Here is a 21,028-nt window from a genome sequence, read left to right as displayed (position 1 = left end):
CGAGTATGAAAATGAGATGACATTTCCATTAACCTACATTCTATTTTTCAAGAAGCCTTGAGATTTGATAAAATTGTATAAATGAGATTTCGTAAGTCTCTAAAGAACTTAACAGTTCAAATACTTGTGTTCATTTGTCTGCTACCCATTCATTGATCCAACTCTAACCAAGGGGCTAACTATGGGTCAAATTCAAGAATGTAAGACCCACACTCTGCTCCCAAGGAACAGCTAGACTTAACATAGGGAGACAGGAAACTAAGCCTCCACTACATGCAAGTAAGCTGTGATGAAGATATGGAGAATCTCACTGAGGAAGGGCAGGGGGAGGGGCATAATGCAGGCAGGGCAGGAAGAGAGAGAGAGATGTCTGACAGAATTCCTGAATGGAAGGAAATGGAGTGAGGCATATATATATATACATATATATACACACACATATATATACATATATATACACATATATACATATATACACACACACATATATACATATATATGTACATATATACATATATGTACACACATATATATATATACATATATATATATGCAGGAAGATATCCCACACAGGAATCTGCCTTTGTAATGGCTTGGGGGCAAGCATGTTTAAGGTCACAACAGCAAGCTGAAGGGCACATGTGGAGAGACAATGGTAGATGAAAGTAAAGAAGAGGCAGGGTCTGGTCATGAAGAAGATGTCCACCATACTAAGGAAACTCAACTTCTATTTAAGCCCCATTTTCAATTTAAATCCTTACAGTTAGAATCCAATAATACAAAGTTATTTTGAAATAAAATGTTATAAGTAATTTTTATGAGTTTTATTTATCCTGAATGTTAAGCATTATTAGCTTCTTTTCTGGACTAAAAAAATTGCAGGAAGCCAGGTGGTAGTGGCGCATGCCTTTAATTCCAGTTCTCGGGAGGCAGAGACAGGTGGATCTCTGTGAGTTCGAGGCCAGCCTGGTCTACAGAGTGAGCTCCAGGATAGGCACCAAAATTACACAGAGAAACCCTGTCTCAAACAAACAAACATACATTGCAGGAAGACAAAAATCACTTCTATTCAATCTGTCCCTTTGATTCATTAGAGATATACAGAGGACTCATTTCATTATCAAACCTTTTTTTTAAAACAGAAAAGATTATATATTTCCCCATTTACTTATTTATTTGTGTGTGTGTATGTATGTATGTATGCATGTGTGTGTGTGCATATGTGTGTGTATGCATATGTGTGTATGCATATATGTGTATGCATGTGTGTGTATGCATGTGTGTATGTATGCATGTATGTGTATGCATGTGTGTGTATGCATGTGTGTGTGCATGTGTGTATGCATGTGTGTGTATGCATATGTGTGTGTGTGTGTGTGTGTGTGTGTGTGTGTGTGTGTGTGTGTGTATGCATATGTGTGTGCAGGCCTGTAGTCACCCAAGTGTCATTTCTCAGGAACCATCCATCTTGTTTTTTGAGGAGGGTCTCTCAGTGGGTCCTGGAGCTCAGAGATTTGGTGCGACTGACTGGCTAGCAAACTCCAAGGATTTACTGGTCTCTGCTTCCCAGTGATGTGATTCCAAGCTTCCACCACCAAACCTGTCTTTTTAGGTGAGTACAGGTTCCACCTCAGAGTCACCTGCTTGCCCAGCAAGCCCTGTACTGACTGAGCCATCTCTCCAGCCAGCTCCTATCATAAGACCCCCCCCTTTTTTTTTGCCATCACAAGACTTTTATTTCTAAATTTTCCACAGCTGTTGTCTAGATATTGTATCAAAAGCACTAGAGATCTGTTCACTAATCAACAAAGGCTTATAGCTTAAGAACTAACAGTTGTTATTATTCTTAATTTTCAGAACTGAAATGCCATTGCTTTGGTGACAGATTGAGAAACAAACTAATCATAAAAGGCCATAAAAGCTAATAACGAAAGGAAATAAGTAAACTAAAATAGATCAAAGTGAAACTATATATGATCAGAATCTGTTGTTCATTATGGCTTATTTGATGGAGTTGAGCAATCTATTAACTTTTGACATGGGAGGGTGGAATTCACTAATTGACTCAGAGGAGCTTCACTTTCACGGTCATGTAGATCCACAATATTTACAACTTAACATCACCCTTGCCCAAAAGACTGCCCACAGTTTGATGAGGGACTCAAGTGCAGTAGCAAAACATTCACCATCTCGTTCTCCCTCACATGGTCACCTGACGGGCAGTCCCTGAAGGTCAACACACTGATGCCTGAGTAAAGCATGGCATCGTCATGTTGAACCTCCGCGGTGTGCATCCAGACACATCAGCCTGTTCCCTCTGTTCTGAGTAAGACCATCTAGTGCTGCCTGCTAGGTCTCCATGGTGGTCCGTCCACACACTGTGCTTCGCAGGAATCATTTGCTAGAAATCTGACTCCTTAGAGTGCTTTACCAGTCTGTAGCCTGATGTGGAGGCTGCTGGATCCAGCCATCAACAGACGGCTGGAAAAAGCCAATCTTTGGTCAGTACCAGAGAGCCCACCCTGGCTTTTCAAACTATGGGACACATGCTGTCATTTAAATAAAAGGAGAATATGAAGGCGCATTATCAAGGAGACACAACTTTATGCTGTTGTTTATTCAATGATCAATAAGCTAAAATAGTTTAATATTAAAATAATATGTGGAATACATGATGCAATATAATGGACAAAAATTTCACAACAATTAAGATAGCACACAAAAGTCCAAAGAAACTGTCTGCTGGTAAAAGTTGTTTGTTTTTTTTTTCCATCTTCCAGAGACGTGGTAGCAAATCTGTCTTTCTGTTCACTAGTGGAAACTCTGAGAAGCAGTGGAAAGGGAGTGGGTTTCAGAACCAGACAGAGCTAAGTCTGACTTTGACCAAGTCAAGCGTGACTTCAAGGCTCAGTGTCCTCATCAAAGAGGAAGTTATTGAGTAGATGTATAAACACACAGCACATTCTCAGAGGCGGCCAGGTGCTCTGAAAACATATCCTTCCAATCCATGCTCCTGTTTACATCTTCTCAACAGCTGGCTTCTGCCTGTGGAAGCGAGCTCTACCTAGTTCTATCATGGCTGAAACCTGCTGGCATGCAAATCCCTTCAGCAGTCTGGTGGAGCCTGAGGTCCTTCTCAGGACGATGTATTAAAATTAATGACAGACAATATGTCCGATTACAAAGGAAATAGCTCCTATTGAAATAAAGGTCAAATACTAATAAAAACAAACCACATGCTACCATCACCCATGTACTTCTCTATCAACACCTCAGATAACACATTCTGGCAGCAGGGTCCACAAGGACAGTTGTTTTGACGTAATGATGAGCAAGTAACACCTCGGGATGTCTATAACACACATAATTTGATACGAAAACACATAAGGTGTCTAGAGACGTGAGTTGCAGGTCCTGCCACTGTGGGGCTTTTCCACATGTCAGGCTCGAAGGAACCGTTAGTTTCTCTTGGATGTGAGTGATGATAAAATGTACTTTTCTAGTGTAAGACACGAAGTTCCCATCCAAGCACACGGAATCCTGGATTCCACCCACGGTCCTCTGAAGGTCCACGGCCCAGGCGAAGTGGTGCCCTCTGGCCGTAAATCCCACCCTCTCTGCCTGTCACTACTGGGTATCTGGTCTCCAAATACACTCAAACTCTGTGCATTTTGAGCGCTTACTTTTGCTTTTATATATGATTCTTTGCGTTTATATATGATTCTCCGCCCACAGATCTTTACACGGTTGTTTTCGTTCCCATCAACTTTACGTCAGTTCTATCATGACCTTCTCTCACAGGGCTCTTGGGACAGCCTCACGGAAAGTAGTCACCTCCCCACCTCCCTTCCCACCAAAGCACCCTGCTGTGTGTTTCTCAAAGCTGTTCACAGGTCGGAAATGATTGTGCTCATTTGTATGTTCCTGCATTTATTTTCGGCTTCTCTTCCCTAAATGTGCACACTATGAGAACAGGTGCCCCATCTACATGTTTAGTGCCACATCACTGGCATCCAGTAAAGAAGGAAATTGCAAGGACTTGGCAAATACTACTCCTCTCAGCCTTCATTCTATATTGTTAGTATGGCATGAATACAAAGTGATAAGGGACAAATACCTATCCTTAAGTAAGTGACAGTCCCGTGGAGTCTAGGGTACCTCTGGGCAATTGTGACCTGAGTAGAGATTGACAGAAGTTCCTGTCCAGGATCTCATGACCATGCGTGAATCTTAGGGAATACAGCTCCTATGGATAATCTTTGTTGCTAAGGAGTAGGTTGGGTAGCCTTCTCTCAATGGCCAGTGATTCTGTGCTATTGGGAGTCAATACCACAATGTATTAATTAATACACAGATGGCAAGAGGAGGTTGCTGACCCAAGTGGGGTAAGCTGGGAAGGGCTGGGAATGGCGATCAGTTTTTAACGAATGATAAAGATGGGAGGGTGAGTCAGTGTCATGAACTCTCAGGGTTGAAGGACACTCAAAAGGCCATCTCAAAGGACCACAGGATAGTTGGAGAGGTAGTGCCATACTCAAGCTCTTAGATGCTGCCTCCTTGCTATATGAATGAAAGCACACGGCTCACCTGTGCTATTGTTCAGTTTCTGACTCATGGAGATGATGGTCAAAAATGAGAAAATGTATATTGTGCTTATCACACCCTCCACAGATGTAACTTTCTGATAAATAGTATACCAATGCAACAAACTTTCTATGTGTCTCTGCAAACCATTTCTCCCTTCTTCCATTATAATCAAGTTTTTCCAGCAGGGGTTATGTTATCTAGTGAGCAGTTGCTAGGAGCCAACATAGAGCAAGCCCTTACCTTCTCCTTGACATTCACATGGGTGTTGAGTTCAGCCATCTTCCTTCTAGGGGTATAAGCCCTATAAAGAAGGGATAAGAGAAATGGTTAATGCTTCAGTGATTTCCCAATGTGTCGTTTTTATGCCCTGTTGTGGTCTGAATGAGAACGGCTCCCACAGGCTCATGTATTTGAATGACTGGTCCCCAGTTGGTGGAACTGTTTAGGAAGGATTAGGAGGTATGGCCTTGTTGAAGGAGGTGTGTCACTATGGGTTGGCTTTGAGATTTCAAAAGTCCATGCTATTCCAAGTTTTCATCCCCCACCTCTCTGTCTCCTCCAGCTTGTGTATCAGATGCGGGCTCTCAGCTACTGCTCCAGCATCATGCCTGCCTGCTTGCTATCATGCTTCCCACCATGATTGTCATCCGCCACCCTCTGAAACTGTAAGCTCCCAATAAACTCTTCCTTCTATTAGCTGTCTTGGTCCTTGGTGTCTTAGCACAGCAATAGAAAGTAATTAATGCTTCCTTTGACACGGTGAACAATTTCATTCAGTCCTGATCATAAGTACTATCTAGAATGCAGAAATACTTTCCAGTTAAACATTTGACTTAGGTATGTTCTAAAAGCATGTTATGATAACTCTGGAAGACAATATAAAATCTTTTTATTCATGCTGTATTAACATGGGAAATGACACAGACAGATGGGAATGAACCCAAACTGTGTTTCTTCTTCTTATGAAAGAGAAAAAGGGGAGTGGTCAAAAACTGAAATTGTACCAATTTCAAATAAGCATTGTCATGGCAAGCCTCATTGTGGGAAGGTTATCATCAGCCCTGGGTGATCTCACACAGACGTTAAACGTCTTCAGCACAGGCGGAGAGAACTCCAGAGGAGCCAGGGGGAATGGCTGCCACCGTAAACAGAAGAAACACTACGCTTTCTCTTCCTTTTATCTGGAATGTTCTCACCTTGGCATGGCCATTTCTTTTCTGTCAACTTCATCTTAGCTCAAGCTTCTCCTTCCCTGAGAAGGGGCTTTCCTGCCCACTCTGGCTACAGTTGCCACCTCCCCGGCTCGCTCTCCATTGGCACGCTTAGAATAGATAACAACTTCCGGGACCCGTGAGTACCTCATCACATCTTCCAAAGACCATGAGAGCACCATCTCCAGTCTCAACAGACCCTGAACACTGTTCGCCATTTTCCTATCCTTAACTCCAGGCTGCCACCATGGCTGTCTGTGAAGCAGCCCCACTCTGAGATCTGTGCTCCTCACAGCAAGTTGTGGTATTTTTTTCTCCTATCTGGTCAAAATCTTTGACCACTGTTATTGAAACTGAATCTTAAGCCTTTAATAACTTTGATCTTTTTGAGACAGAGAATAAATGACTTTTATACCTGACAGACTGGCCCAGAAGTTAGCAGCAGGTCACCCTCTGAATATATACGACCTCTCTGCATGCTGACCACTTCCTGTCAATCAAGAATCATGGAAATGCGTTCTTGCGTTCTTTCTGACTTTTGACATCAAGTATCCCCATCTCCAGAGAAGACACATGTAAGACACTGCCTGTAAAAATGTTTTGATTTCTTCCAGTTTCTTTTAAACCTAGCTCTTAAGGAAAATATAGATTTTGATTTAATACCTTTTGCCAGTTTTTGGATGAAAACTTGACCATATCGAATGTAGACTCTATTATCATTCCAATTATTCTCAAATAGGAATCCATTTATACATATTATCAAATACTGGAAACCATTAGATTTTATTTTTAGAACTTTCCAAAGAGTGCTGCCAACTGACATGTGCGTTTGGGGCATGCTAGCCAGAGGCCCTGCACACTCCTTCCCAGGAAGGTGGTTCTCTGCAACATGCTCTGCACAGACAGACAGACACCCCACTGAAAACACCCCTCACCTCTTTCCGTTGGCAAATTCTATGTCTCCAAAGTTGGCATAAGAGAGACAGTAAATGTACTGGCTGGCAAATTATACCTCCCATCTATTCCTGATTACTCCTGCCCTTGAACGGTACTAGGAAAAGATTATCCTCTGATTGTCTCTAACATCCGGCACCACCATGTCTGTAAGATGTTCACGGAGATGGCCCTTCCAAGACTTCTGCTTGGTTGTCGAATTCCGGCCTTACGTAAACATCCACCGGTCATACGGCTTTTTGTCAGGGTGTGACGGTGTAGATATGGGGGGGGGATATTAAGATGAACACATGTGGAGCTACACAGGCAGTGAACGGTGAACTCGCTCTGGTGTCATCTGATAGCCTGTGAGCGACAGCTCCACCAGCCGGGTGTATTTCTAGTTTTTCCATTACAGATGCGTGAAACCCGATGGAAGAGGTTTTGTTTTGTTTTTGCATTTGGGCTTTAAAGTCTAGGCTGCAGCTTTGTCTACAGCTCAAGAGTTAGAAGCCACAGAGGAATCTGGGAGAAATCCCAGTGAACAGGTGTTTCTAAATTCCGAGGAAGCAGCAGCCCTGACGGTAAGCTATGTTCACAGGACAAAGTGCTCTCTCTGTCTCATCTCTGTCTCATCTCTGTCTCTCTGTCTCTCTCTCTGTCTCTCTCTCTCTCTCTCACACACACACACACCTCCTTTCTTGGCAATTTATCTGCTCACTGACCTCACGGCGCAAAGGCTCTTCTTCAGAACTGATGCCAGTAAGATTAATCATGACATTATTTTTTTCCGTGAAAGGAAATGCTGAAAACAAATGTGTATTGGCGCCATGTAGGTTTCTCAGATGTGAAGACAGGAATAATTGTAGGAGCTAAACTCTGTTTCCCATATGGAAGGCTGCCCCATAGGCTCTTCTTTCTGGGTAGATTTTAGTGTCCCTTCCAAACCACGCCTTTTTTTTTTTTGCTCGCTGATTTACGAGAGAAGGTTGGGAAATTGCCCACAGCTCCAATAATGGAAACTAATTGAAGGGCTTTAATCTAAAAAGACAAAAATTCATTTGTTTTCAAAAATTATGAGTTACATTAACTGGATATTGGGGTCTACCGATAAGGACAGCTGCCAGGGGCACTGTGGGTGACTGAGGGAGAACTGTAGCTTTCAGGTGTCTGCACCTTCCGGCTGCCACCAGTCCTGCCTGGATGTTCGGAAGCACACTTTGCCTCCCTCATCCCTGTCCCCTGTGAGGACGAGACTGGGCTGTGGCCCTCAGTTTTTGAGACTCTGTTTCCTGCTATGAACTGCATCTGGCCAGTCAGTGGCACTGAGTCTCAATCTTGTTTACTCTAGATAGTAAAGGAACACGTACGTCCTCTGAGAGGCACATTGTTACTTCCTCCATACGACGAGCCCAGGACACAACCGTGTGCAACTGCAGCCCCACAAGCTGCAGACAGAAGCCTCCAATGCTAGCATTTTTTTCAGGCCCTTTGGTGAGTGTTTGGAGACAAATCCTCCAACCTGCGCTTGGTCATCACACCTGGTAGCATGTTATGGCTCAATGGGATGCATGCCTCACTCCTGACCACTAGATTATCTCAAGAGCGTCAAGTCTACCAGGGAAGGAGAGCTCTGACTTCTTGGGGAGAAAAATGGTTTCTAATTCTTTATTAGCACTTGAGGCTATTCTTGGAGCAGACTAATTACTGGGGCCTAATTGTAGGCATGCACGGCATGCAGCATTTTAGTCAGTAGCAGGCTGCAGAGGCTGCCACATGACACACAGCGCATGTGTGAAAGAGGTTGCACAATCTAGATTTGTGTACATAGACCCCGTGATGTTTGCACAGCAACAAATTTGCCCATGATGCTTCCTCAGTACCAACGTTCTAAGACATGCACACTACACTCTAGTCTGTGGAGGCATGTTCCCTGCCAATCTATCAACCAGCACAAAGTTAAGATGTCCAAAGATGTAAATGCTGTTTTTCACATAGCATTTCAAAAGCTTAGTTAATGGTTTAAGTTTTTTTTTCTTAAAACAATAACTTAGATTGCAGTAATAGCATTACAAATATGTCTAGGTATCCTATGTTTTACTATATCCCCTAGACAAAAATAAAGACCAAGAAAGTTGTAAAAAACTTATTAGGCAAAGACATCAATCACAAAGGAAAGAATTCACCATTTTAATATATCATCTCTATGCTCCTCCAGAGTAAAATTAATAAAACATAAATATGGTAAATACCAACCACTTCAGGCACAGAGTTCCATCAAACTGAAGTACTCGCTGAGCAACGACCTTACTTAGTATGCATTAATGAATTCTGAAATCCTACTAGCTTCCAAACAAAAGTAAACATTTTTATGAGAAATAAACCCGAATAGTAGGAAATCTGGCAAATATATCTGCCTCAGCCTTTCTAATTGACATAATACAATGAAGTTTAATGTGTATGTCAACGTGATCAATTACCGACTCCAAGTTCAAATATTTGTGTTTCTCCCGCAGTCATGGAAACAGGAAAACTTCCAAGAGTGGCCAGAGACTGGGTGCCTGACTTCTCAGCATTTCCCTGGCTCCCTGTGGAGGCGGGGACAGGGTTTCACTTTTGTTTCTCTGAAAACTAGGCTGGCTCTCAGCTTCACTTTCCTGTTCCCAGGCATTACGTCACACTGCCCGAATTGGACTTGAAGGACTAGAGGAAGGCCAGGAGGGAAACTTAAGAAAACGATCTTCACAATTTCTCTTGAGGCATTTACGAACATCTTACATAATAACCAGACTGTGTATTTGGGGTTATGAGTAGAGTAGCAGAGTTATATGTCAGCTGCAGGGGCGGATGGTAAGTGTCCTAGCTTCATGCTGGTACAGGGCAGGGGCTCTTCTAAGCCCTTGGCTAATGATCAGAAGCTCCTCAACTGAGGTGTTTGCAGAAGAAAAGTTTGTGAGGCTCAGTCAAACTGGGATACTGGTTAGTAGCAGCTGCTTTCCAGGTCACTCTCCTCTACAGCCTGTCTGGGTTGGAATGTGCTGCAATTTTAAAACAGTCCCTGACTTTTACAGACTTAGTACAAAAAGAATGCAAATGGTCTCATTCATATTTTTATATTGACTGTATGTTGAAATGATTGTATTAATAGATTAAGTTAAACAAGGTTTATTATTCTTTTCTTTCCCCTTCTGCATCCATTTCTTTTATCATTATTTTTTTTTAACGTGTCTACTGCCAAATTCAAAATTGTGTCTGTGGACATACATTCTATTTCTCCTGCAAAGCACTCTATCAAAGCAGTGGTTCTTGGAGTGTGGTTCCCAGGGGAACATCTTCAGCACCACTGGGGACTTGTCAGAAATGCAAATAGTCTGTCATATGCCAGGCTGGGCGACTCAGGAGCTGGAGGGTGGGGGAGGAGGAACATGGCCCCCAGGGTTTCAGCCAGACTCCAGGTCAGAGCCCACTCACTAGTCTTAGACTAGATCTCCATCCCTGGACATCAAGAGAGTGTGTTCCTCCATCCCAAGACAACACACAGTAGATGGGGGTCCTACAGAAGTCTAGATGGATAAATAAATGGTAGTTATTTCCTACATACTAAAGAGTGGTTCTTTTGTAAACATTATTCATATCAATCAGCACACTTATGGAGAGCTCGCAGGGCGGCAGGTACTCTGCTAGCCTTGGATACACGCAGTTCGGCTTGGTTGTTTTCCATTTCACCCCTCTTAACTGTGAGGTAGAAATTATATCTCTTTCCACTCGAGACTTGTCAACAGTGAGCACAAAGAGACTTGTAAGTCGAGATTCTACAAGAAGCTACAGGACCAAGGCTCAACCCCAGGCCTGCTGACTGACTCAGCCCCCAGCAATTATCAGGGAGTTCACGGACTGTGAACTGTAGTAAGAACACAGCCCTGAGGATCCCACCTTTGGCCCACCAGGCAGGTATGTGATGTACATACTCAGGGTACACAGACTGCAGGGCCAAGTACTGGGCTTTCACCGGGATGGGCAAGGAGGCTTCTGTTACAAAGGGACACTGGTTCTCCCAATGTCCTGCCTTGGCTGAGAGCACAGAGAGCCACATCACATGGGTGGTGTGCTACATCTATTTGATGCTACAATGCCGCTCAGGGACTGCTCAGCATGCAAGGGTCTATGCTGGGGGATGTCTTTCTGTGTGCTGGAATATATGTTGTTCCCATCGGTTAATAAACAAGCTGTTTTGGTCTATGGCAAGGCAGCTTAGAGGCAGGCGGGAAATCCAAGGAGAGAGACAGGAAAGAGAAAGGCAGAGTCTGGGGAGACGCCAGCTGCCACTGCGGAAGGAGCATCGAGATGCCAGCAGACCGGTAATGCCACAGAACACGTGGCAAAACATAATTAATAGAAGTGGGTTAATTTAAGATATAAGAGCTAGCTAGGAAGAGGCCTGCCATAGGCCATACAGTTTGTAAATAATATTAAGCCTCTGAGTGATTATTTTATAAGTGACTGTGGGACCTCGGGGCTGGGCAGGACCAGGGAACCTTTTGGCTTCAGGTCTTTCATCTGTGTCCTTGTTCTATGTCAATTAAAATATCTAAGCACCTGACTTTGGCATAGCCTAGAAAATGCAGTGATTGGGCATATATTGAGGTGATCTCAGATCTTGTGTACAGGATGTTGAAGACATGATGGAATCTCTCAGCCAAAACAATGTCCACCAGTCTCCTGGAATGGGAACACCTTGACAGCTACAGTTTTTACTTAGTTCAGGGCACGCGGCTACTTTTGAAAGCAGGTGTAAGGTCACAGACTGACTTATTTCACTCTCCTCCTGACATCCGTTATCCTGGAGCAACGTGTGGTGGACAGGAAACAGGACAGTCAAGCGTGGGCAGGGAGCTGAGAAAGTGTTTCTAAAGGGGTGCCTTTCATGCTGACAGGGCCTCAGGTAGGGTTGGGCATGTGAGCCTCGGGTCTCCCAAGTGTGGAGAAAAGGTGGAAGGATTCAATGACAGTCCTTGACAGTCCTTTGTAGCTCTTGGACATTCCAAGTCAGAAGAGGCAACTGGAGTTGCTGGGGACTCTGAGTGGCAGGAAGGTGAACCTTAAAAAAGAGGGTGAGCAGGTGGGTGCTGGGTTTGATGTCGTAGGCTACTTCTCTATATAGATCCCCTTTAAACTAGTTCATAGACTCACTGTCTAGTCTTCTATGCACAGCGGGGTGCCCACATGTCAAGTGAAGAGGAAAATACTTGTTCCTCAAAATCAAGACCTTCTCTAAATTACTGCCGGGAAGGGTGGTCGCTGCCTGGACTTCCTTCTGGTTTCCTGGGCCCTCTTGACATGGCCTATAATTACTGAGATCTCAGCTTTACATTCCATGGGTTCTTATTTTTTTTAATTCTCACACTTTCAAGAAAGGTCTTGGGAAGTAACCTATTCCTCCAAAGAAAGTCTCCTCAATTGTTAAGGATGAGGATACATAAACAATGAGACAGCATGGTGACAGAAATCGGCATTTCATAGGGCAGCACTTGCTTGGACATTTTTTAATTTGGAGGAAAAAACCCCTCAAGGTTGCATTTTTATTCAAAGACACTTCAATGTACTCAACCCACTGTTAGCACAACTTCACTGAATAGCATTTTAAGGGCAAATGTCAGAAAAAAATGTTCACATTTAAAAGCTTTGGCTCAGCCTCTTTTGAAAAGCAGGGTTAGCCTTTCCTTTAGAAATGTCTCTGCCTACTAAATTCTTTGTGGGGGGAAGAAAGGAAATTGAATGTTTTATTTAAACAGGTCATTAACAGTCAATACTTATTTGAAAAGGCTGGCTTTCAGAGGCAGATAAAAGCTTCCAATCACTTAGAATATCACTTGAGCGGATCTAGGGCAGGATGTGCTGACAAGTTGCAGACCTTTCTGAGAGACACCAGACAGGTGCTCATGCAGGCAGCAGGTCCTGTGACTGAGCACCCTGTGCACACTGCACAGAGATATGGCAGGGTGGGTACATAGCACACTACATGGTAGACCCCGCTTGGATTCCCCTTTACTAACAGTACCAGCAGATGCTTATGAATGAAGATGAACTATTTTTTTTGCATAAAGTGCCAAAGCAGCTCCCTTCCTGGCTCAGTGCAAAGTTGGGAGCTAGAGAGCAGAGGACAGAGGAAATAAATGGGGCAATCTCAGCGGGTGCGGGTGCAGAGTCGGGGCTGGACATGTGGCGGGCTCTCTGAACAATCATCTGTGGCATGGCTTTCCTATTTAATTTGAAATTATTTGATTTCACAGGTCTTTGATGGCTGGAGAATATAAATAAATGCCTATCTCCCAAAGTGACCTGACCAAAACCCACTTTTGATTGCTAGGTTTTAAAACAAACATGTGTTTCCATAGAGATGCAGGTGACCTGGACCCCTTGTACAAGTCGCTGCTTGGATCAGCAATTCAATTACACTTGGCTCTTCTAGGATGTAATGATGTAAACTCAAGTCTTTAAAATATGCTCATCCTCAAAGATGCCTCCACAAAGGCCAGTGTTATGGGAAGCAAAGAAAGGGTCCAGAAGAACCCCCCATCCCCACCCCCACCCCAAAGCACACCATAGGAGGCTGTGGCCAGGTAGATCACATGGTTCTCTTTTCCTTCCTTTCCAATGCCCACAGGACAAATACCAAACCCCGGAAGGCTTGAGACAAGAGTTTTACATAACTCTTTACCCACCAGAGCCCCAAAATCTTTCGCAAACGCCCCCCGAAACGAAAAGAGAAACGACACGCTTTCCTTCCCTCCATCTCTAACTAGAGGGGAATCCCTCTGAAAAGGACGACGGTTTCCCTTACTCTCTGAACATTCATTTAATACCGCCAGTGCGCCAGGCCCATGGAGAACGCTGGGCAAGGTTGACGCTAACCCTCAGTGACTGTTTCCCTAAGAACTTCGCATGCGTTTCCAGGTATAAACTCATTTATCCTCACAGTCAGCCTTGTGTTAGATGGACTCGTGTTCCTGTCAACTTCATCTCACAGAAAAGGAGCTGAAAGCACAGAGAGGCAAGGCGCGCGCGCGCGCGCACACACACACACAAGTCACATAGCCAGGAAAGGCTTGAGGTAAGGTTTGAACCTTGGAATCTCTGGTTCCCAAGCTCTTGTTCTCCAAAGAGCTGACAGATCAGGGATAAAAAACACATCTGTGTTCACACAAGCCCAGGAAAGGGCCAGATGTGAAAGGGGGAGGGGACACTGGAGTTGGAACTGATAATGATCCAGGTTCTGTAAGGAACAAGTGTGGGATTCCGTCTGCAGTAATGGCAAAGTCTGCCCAGAGTCCTGCCACAGGTTTGCTGCTGTTGGCGGCAGAGGCGGCAGCGCTGGGTGACTTTAACTTTTTATAGTATTTTTTCTAGAAGACAGCATGGCTGCCCCCAAAGGAAACCGAATTCTGGGCTGGTAAAGAGGGCCCTGACTAAAGCCGGTGAACAAACCTACAGGTACACAGCTAATTCAGAAAGGCTGGCTCGGTTACCAATAAACAAACCCCCGGTACAGGAACCCTTGGCTATTGAGAGCAGATTTCAGTCTCACAATCTCTACTCCAACCAAGTCTTGTGCACGAAGTCAGTATTTTCTTACTAAATATCTAATGGCTTTCTCAAAGCAGCAGAGAGAATGTCAGGTTCTTCCCACACACCCTTGGAATGTCATTGGTAGTGGCTGAATCAAGGAGTTTGACTCTCAGAACCAACCAGCCCCTCTTGGTCCTGCCCATCCACCCTTCAGGTCACTGCTCTTCCTACATTGTCCCAACCATCCAACCTTGACTCACTCTCCAGGTGCGTTGGTGCTCGGCTTCGGGCTCTCAGGCAGTTCCAGTGACCACCTTCCTTAGCAGCCAAATGGCCAATTCTGTTCCTCCACGGGCCACTTTTATCAACTTTTGTTTGCCGTGACCAGTTAGTCACCACAATAGTGACGTAGCTAGAGCCAGGAACTAGAGTAGTGGCAGGATCTTGGGTGTGGCTGAGTAATCAGCAGTGGGCTGGTGGCCTCAGCCACCCAGGCCTGAGAGGGCCTCCCCATCGAAAGGAGACAGTTTTGTTTTCTCGAAGCTGCCCAGCGTCTCTGTCTTCATGCTCATGCTAGTGAATGCCTAGGTCTTCTTACCCTGAGGGAGGCAGACCCATAAAGCTGAACCAGTAACCTTTACACGGACTGTGCAGAGGTCAGGGAGCAGCACAGGCTGGGGCGGGAGTCATCGTTCCAAAGGTCACTTTTGGCTACAACTGTCTGGGAAGGGCTTCTCGTCTTCCCAGGGACACCAGGACTGGCGCGTTCATCAATGAGCCAAAAGTTCCAGCACTGTACCCAGAAGCAATCATTTCTAAATCCTGTATCTGGCTCTAGACCCAAGTGGAAACATCTGTTAGCTAACTTAGCATTCAATGATAACATGTAGCGGGGAATGAGTCCCACCAAAAGGGGAAAGCTATCCAGTTTTCACTAGTGGAAGGAGCATGGGTCGGGGGTGACCATTTAGAGGCAGAGTATAGAAGGGCTTGTTACTTGGCAGGTCCATTTTTATCGGCCTGTTCTATTTCTGTTACCTACTTAACTAAAATGTTTCACACAACCTTGGACTCTTGTCTTTTCAATCAGGCCTCACTTGACCCTGGCATCAAAGCCTACTGAGTTAACCACAAAGACGCAGTGGGCCCAGGAAGTCACCCCACCAGAGGGGTGGCTGTCACCCGAGAGAGGAGCCGCACCTCTCTTCTGCTCTACAGATCCTTACGATACAACCGTGCGACAATACTTCACCAAGACAGAAACGCAGCTCTGCCTCTGACTGATTTGGGAGGTGAACAGGTCGCTTGACGGCCCCGAGCATCCATTCTCTCATTAGCACGATGGAGTCGACGAGGATAACCGCAGACATCCCACCGGGAGGTAAAGCAACTGAAATGAATTTCATATCTGTAAAGTGATTACGAGAGTGCCTGGCACACAGCAAGGACAATAAAACTCCTATAAAAGAATATAAATAGATTCTGTGGCCTGGGTGTTCACTTTCCTGCTGAGGCTCGTGAGACCATGGTCACGCACCAAGCCAATGATGGTGCTGACCCTCAAGAGCTCAACCTTCTGGTCACAAATTCCCCTTGTGTGGCTTCACCCTCCCCTCCTCCCACTGGGAGAAGGTGCTAGCCCAAGGCAAGGGGGACTGCGGCATGCTGGGAGGCTCTGAATGTCTATGTCCCCAGCATTTGAAGGCCTGCCACAAGCCAGAGCAAGGCCATTCCAGCAATCCCTCCAGCCGCAGACCACACCTGCTGTGCATTCTTGTTTCACGGCGACCAGATGTCAACATCATTTCAGTGACCCAGCTCTCATTTAAGGCACCAACTTCAGAGAAGAATAAACAGTTATCACGGAGAAAGAGCAAAGTCTGAGGAGAGACTGTGAGCTGAGGCGGAAACAAGCCAGAAACTAGTAACTCTTCTGATTTGAGGTCGCTGTATCAGGGTGGACACATGAATGCAAGTGGTCTGATTATCACCGTACAATCCAGAGAGTAAACACCGACTGTGATCACTTCTGACACGCTCATAGATAAATAAGAGGTCCTATTTAAAATCTTCACAAAATTTCTTTCAATTTCTAACAGTAGTAAAAATAAATCTGTCACCTGAGTTATGGCATAATGGGAAAATCAGTAAATATTTATAAAGTGATTCACATATATATGGCAGAAATAGGTTTAATGAATTCCTCTTAAGAAGCCTGCTTCTGCCGGGCATGGTGGCACACGCCTCTAATCCCAGCACTCGGGAGGCAGAGGCAGGTGGATCTCTGTGAGTTCGAGGCCAGCCTGGTCTACAGAGCAAGTTCCAGAACAGCCAGAGCTACACAGAGAAACCCTGTCTCAAAAAAACAACAAACAAACAAACAAACACCAAAGAAGCCTGATTCTTATTATTTATTTATTTATTTATTTATTTATTTATTTATTTTTGAGGCAGGGTTTCTCTATGTAACAGCCCTGGCTGTCCTGGAACTCGTTCTGTAGATCAGGCTGGCCCCCAACTCACAGAGATCCACCTGCCTCTGCCTCCTAAGTGCTGGGATTAAAGGAGTGAGCCACCACTGCCCGGGTAAGAAGCTTGCTTCTTATAGATTCTGTTTACCTGTCTCCTTTCCAGAGTATTGAGTACGACACATATGATAAGCTAGGTATACAAAAAGACTTGGGAAAAGAAGAAATACCCTCCCACATGATTCTTCCTCTCTGCGGAGCCCTGAGTTTTCCATTTACTTCCCAGTTTCTGACACTTAGGACTGGGCTCTTTCTCAGTATGAACCTTAGAACAAACACATGGTACCAGCCACACCACAGTGGCCCTTTCTATCCCACCATACTGTCAACATGACAACGCCTCCCTACCATTCGGAGTGTCAAGGTCTAATCACGAGAACCACTGCCTCCCATATCCCCCTCATTGTGCTCCCAGGCAGCTTCTTAAATATCCTCCATTTAAAATTTTATTTCTCTACAAAGAGCTCTGTAGTCAAAATAACAAGCTACTAGTTAAGTTCTGGTTCCTCGCCACCAAAGCCTATACTTCTGCCTAAGAAAGAAAGATTAAAATTTATTCATTCTTTGGAATGTTAGGGGTAGAAGTCACTTCCACCCACCCAGTGAAAACACCTTTAACCACTAACATTGCCATTACATGCTCACGGAAGACCAGCACAACTATGAATTTTTGCTGCTGTGGATACCTCTGCACCCTCCTGGGATCTGGGGAACCAGTTTTCTCCCTGACTGCCTTATTTACCTCATCATTTAGAGGACAAAAGGCCTGAAAGCGGACAGGCATGTTCTCTATTCTTTGTTCCGAGCTTGGGCCTGCCCTGTGGCTCCGCTCACATTGATATTGCTCATGATGGGCTATGAGCCTCAGCGATAGGTAGTTTAATCCTCCCAAACCATTTTTCTAAAGATTGAATGCATCAAAACTGGTTTTTGTACAGCACATCAAATATTGAACAGGTCTCTCAACTAAATACAAGACCATATATTATTTCCCATTGGAAGACGTCCAGCTAGTTACCCAGTCTACCCTAAAGCAATTCTGAGGTGTTCATGTATTAGGTTTTGGTCACGTGTCTGATGAAATAGCTCCATCTTTCAGTCTCGATTCCATTTGTGCCCATTCTTGGCAGATTTACAGGGGCAAGCAGACAAGGGTGGCTCTTTACTAATACTAAGAATGTCTTCAACAGTTGTGAAACACGTCCAGCACGCACCTCCTGCAAGCCTGACCCTGTTGTGATGTTGTTGGCTGGGCATGCTCCTACACAATTTGCAACCAGTTTTTGCATGAGGATGTGTGGTATGTACTGTGTGGTGCTCAGATGCCATCACTGCGATAAACGGGAATATAGCCAAATGTTAAACAAATCACTCTAAAAAGACACTCTCTAGGGACTGGGGGAGAGCGACTTTAATTTAGCTGGTTCTAGCCAGAAGGGCTTCAGGGAGAAGGTACTCTTTTGTAGTCCCTGGAGGCAGTACCAGCAAAGATGGATAGGGCACTTCCGGTAAGGGCGAGTGTCTAAGTGAAAGCTCTCTGGCAGAAACAAGAGTCGTGGGTTAAGCCAGAAAGAAAACCTACGTGCTTAGTGTCCAGATGTCAACTGATAAATGCTTACTGGTGACCTCCTACGTGTCTCTCCCAGACTCAGTGAGCTTACTCCATTGCACGGCGGCTCAGCTTTAAGGTTGGCTTGGGCCGGGAGATAAGATTATCAGGGAGCAAGCAATTAGACGACAGGAAGGCCTGGTGTGAGGTGGGGTGGCTTCAGCTACACGCTTGGACTACACACCTGTGCCGAAGTAAAACCGCTGATTCATTTTCTCTTGAAGCAAACAGAGATGGCTCATTCCCACTCAGTGTTCCCTTAGTCCTCATCATTTTCGGTCACAAAGCTCTGACTCCAGAGCTGGCTGTTCTCACGATTATCCTCAAATGCTGAACTGAAAACTCGATGTTTTTATTCGTGATGTCAACATGATGCACCTTGAGTTTTTGTTCTCCTAGCTTATGAAAGTCACGTGCTTTAATCTAGTATTATGGATCGCCCAAACTAAAGCTGTATAGCGGTGTTTCACATGCCTCTGGGGAAGCAACACGTGGTGTATTTAAGATGTCATTTGGTTTTGTTTGCACGGTAGGAACGGACCAACAGCTAGTCGGTAATTTACCACACCCAGGCTTGACAGAGAGGTAACAAGACACGGACAGGGCATTTGTGCTTTGCTCGACGCTGCCCTCACGAGCCCAACCAAGCACTAAAGATGGGAAACGCCCGAAAAGCGATCCAGGTTGTCATCTATTTGTGGGTGACTACCAGCCAATCTCGGCTCCAATTGCATTTCAAGCTTTCAAAGATGCATGCTTAGTTAGAATGAGGCCGTTTCAGACTCGCCACGGAGAGCAGAGTGGGGACCAAGAGACCAGTACCAAGACATACAGTAGTCACTGTCACTCCCCATTTGGAAGATCCTGAAGCCATGTGACCCAATGGGAAAACACACACTTGGCTCTGATAGAACCCCTTCACTCCTCTCAACAATCAGCCATTTACAAACATGTCTAACAGGTCTGTCACGCCTTCACGATACTGATCATTGTTGATCATATTCATTCATTCATTCACTCACTCATTCATTCATCTGTTCATTCACTAATAATCATGAATCAAGTACCCGCTCTTCACCCAACAGTGTCCTTTGTGCTAGGGATACAACATGGGACAAATCAAACAGCCCTTCCTGGGGCACTGCATTGGGAGTTCATTTCCACTTTACTAAATCCTTATAATAGTGCTCCACAGGGTAGGTATTATTAACTCCATTTCATTGGTGGGAACTAAGGCTTACATGTTAAAGTCGGGGCCCAGAACCAGTCTTCAGCAAAACTAGTGTCAAACCTCAGAGTCACTTCGACGCTGGTGACCTTTGGCCTGATGCTACCTACCACTTTGATACAGTGTACACGGAGGTAACTGTCCAACAATTATCTATGAGGTTCATTACAATTGAGATATTTTAGTATTTGCAAGCATTATGATCACAAATTGGATGTTTTTTTTTTTTTTAAGCCAAAGAGGTAAAGAAAATTTTCCCATGGAAAGAACAATGTTTTCTTGATATATTAAATTTCACTTCCCACTTCTCAGTGAGGACGAATCATTGTGAAACACTGCCTCCCCTGCCCCAGCCCAATCCCATACTCTTTCTCAGGCTTTCCTTGACCTGTGATCTCCTATGCCTTTTTCCCTTTCTTCCTGGTGTATCCAGTGTCTTCAGAGCAAGAAAAGCAGCCAGCCTTGGGCCGTCACAGAATGTGCTGACCATTCAAGGGAGACATTGGAAAGGGACTTGCTCACTCACAGCTCATGAAGATGAAGAAGATGATTGTGAGTCCGGGATCCCCGGGGAGGCAGCCGCAGTGCCTTCTGAAGCTGCTCTCAGTCTTTCCCTGTAACTTCCCATGAGGCACCGAGAATATTCTTATCCCCAACTTTGTTGTTCTGTGAGAGCTTCAAATGAAAACTGAAACCAAGTCCCAGCCAGCTGATCCACAGGAGCAGTCTATCACTTCCTTTGTGCTGTCTGTGCTTGGAAATAGGAGACGGCCACGGAGAGAGGGGGCCCGTAGGCGGAGCCAAAAATGTCTCAAAAACTATGACCTCATTAGAAAACAAGTTGTGACTCAGTCACCAGAGGATTTCTGTCAAATAGACTTGTGTGTGTGTGTGTGTGTGTGTGTGTGTGTGTGTGTGTGTGTGTGTGGTTTGATTTGTAGTCCAACCCAACAACCCAACTCTTAACATCTCCGGGACTCAAAACTTTCCCACAAGTTGGTGCAGCTTCAACCCTTAACTCAAGGTTCATCCTTCACTAGTTTCCCAGAGAGAAAGTTACTGCCCACTCTTTGGAATCCTGGAGTCAGCAAGGACCAAGCGGTCTTCTTTCTTCCTGACCCATAAGTGAATTCCCTCCTCAGTATCCTCAGTAAGTGGCCATCCAGCCCATAATCAACAAACACAGCCGCAGAAGATTCCTAAGGCCTTCTGAGGAAGCATGTTCGCACAGTGCAAGGGCACTCTTGGTCACAGTTGCGTTAGCTGCCTCTGTGCCACTTCCTAGGCAATGCCACTGACCTGCCTTCAGATATCCTGAAGTCCCAGCACTCTTCCCAAACTCAAACTTATCGTAAGTATTCTTCCT

At 44.9% G+C, this 21,028-nt stretch overlaps 1 protein-coding gene across 7 annotated transcripts in view; it reads right to left on the bottom strand.

Moving 5' to 3' along the window:
- Spats2l (spermatogenesis associated serine rich 2 like) overlaps positions 1-21,028 on the bottom strand; it is a 172,999-nt gene that overhangs the window by 86,139 nt on the left and 65,832 nt on the right. For 6 of the 7 annotated variants that reach the window (XM_052749492.1, XM_052749497.1, XM_052749494.1 and 3 more), the window contains exon 3: positions 4,828-4,888. In XM_052749492.1, coding sequence (XP_052605452.1) covers positions 4,828-4,888 — 61 coding nt within the window. Of the gene's footprint in view, positions 1-4,827; positions 4,889-20,188; positions 20,208-21,028 lie in introns of those variants that run through there. The other variant, XM_052749496.1, reaches the window with a different exon arrangement.

The sequence above is a fragment of the Peromyscus californicus genome, unplaced genomic scaffold, assembly GCF_007827085.1.
Source record: "Peromyscus californicus insignis strain IS unplaced genomic scaffold, ASM782708v3 Scaffold_21__1_contigs__length_65335640, whole genome shotgun sequence".
Lineage (NCBI taxonomy): Eukaryota > Metazoa > Chordata > Mammalia > Rodentia > Cricetidae > Peromyscus > Peromyscus californicus.
Note: the sequence above shows the minus strand (reverse complement) of the source record. Positions and strands in the feature narration are given on the sequence as shown.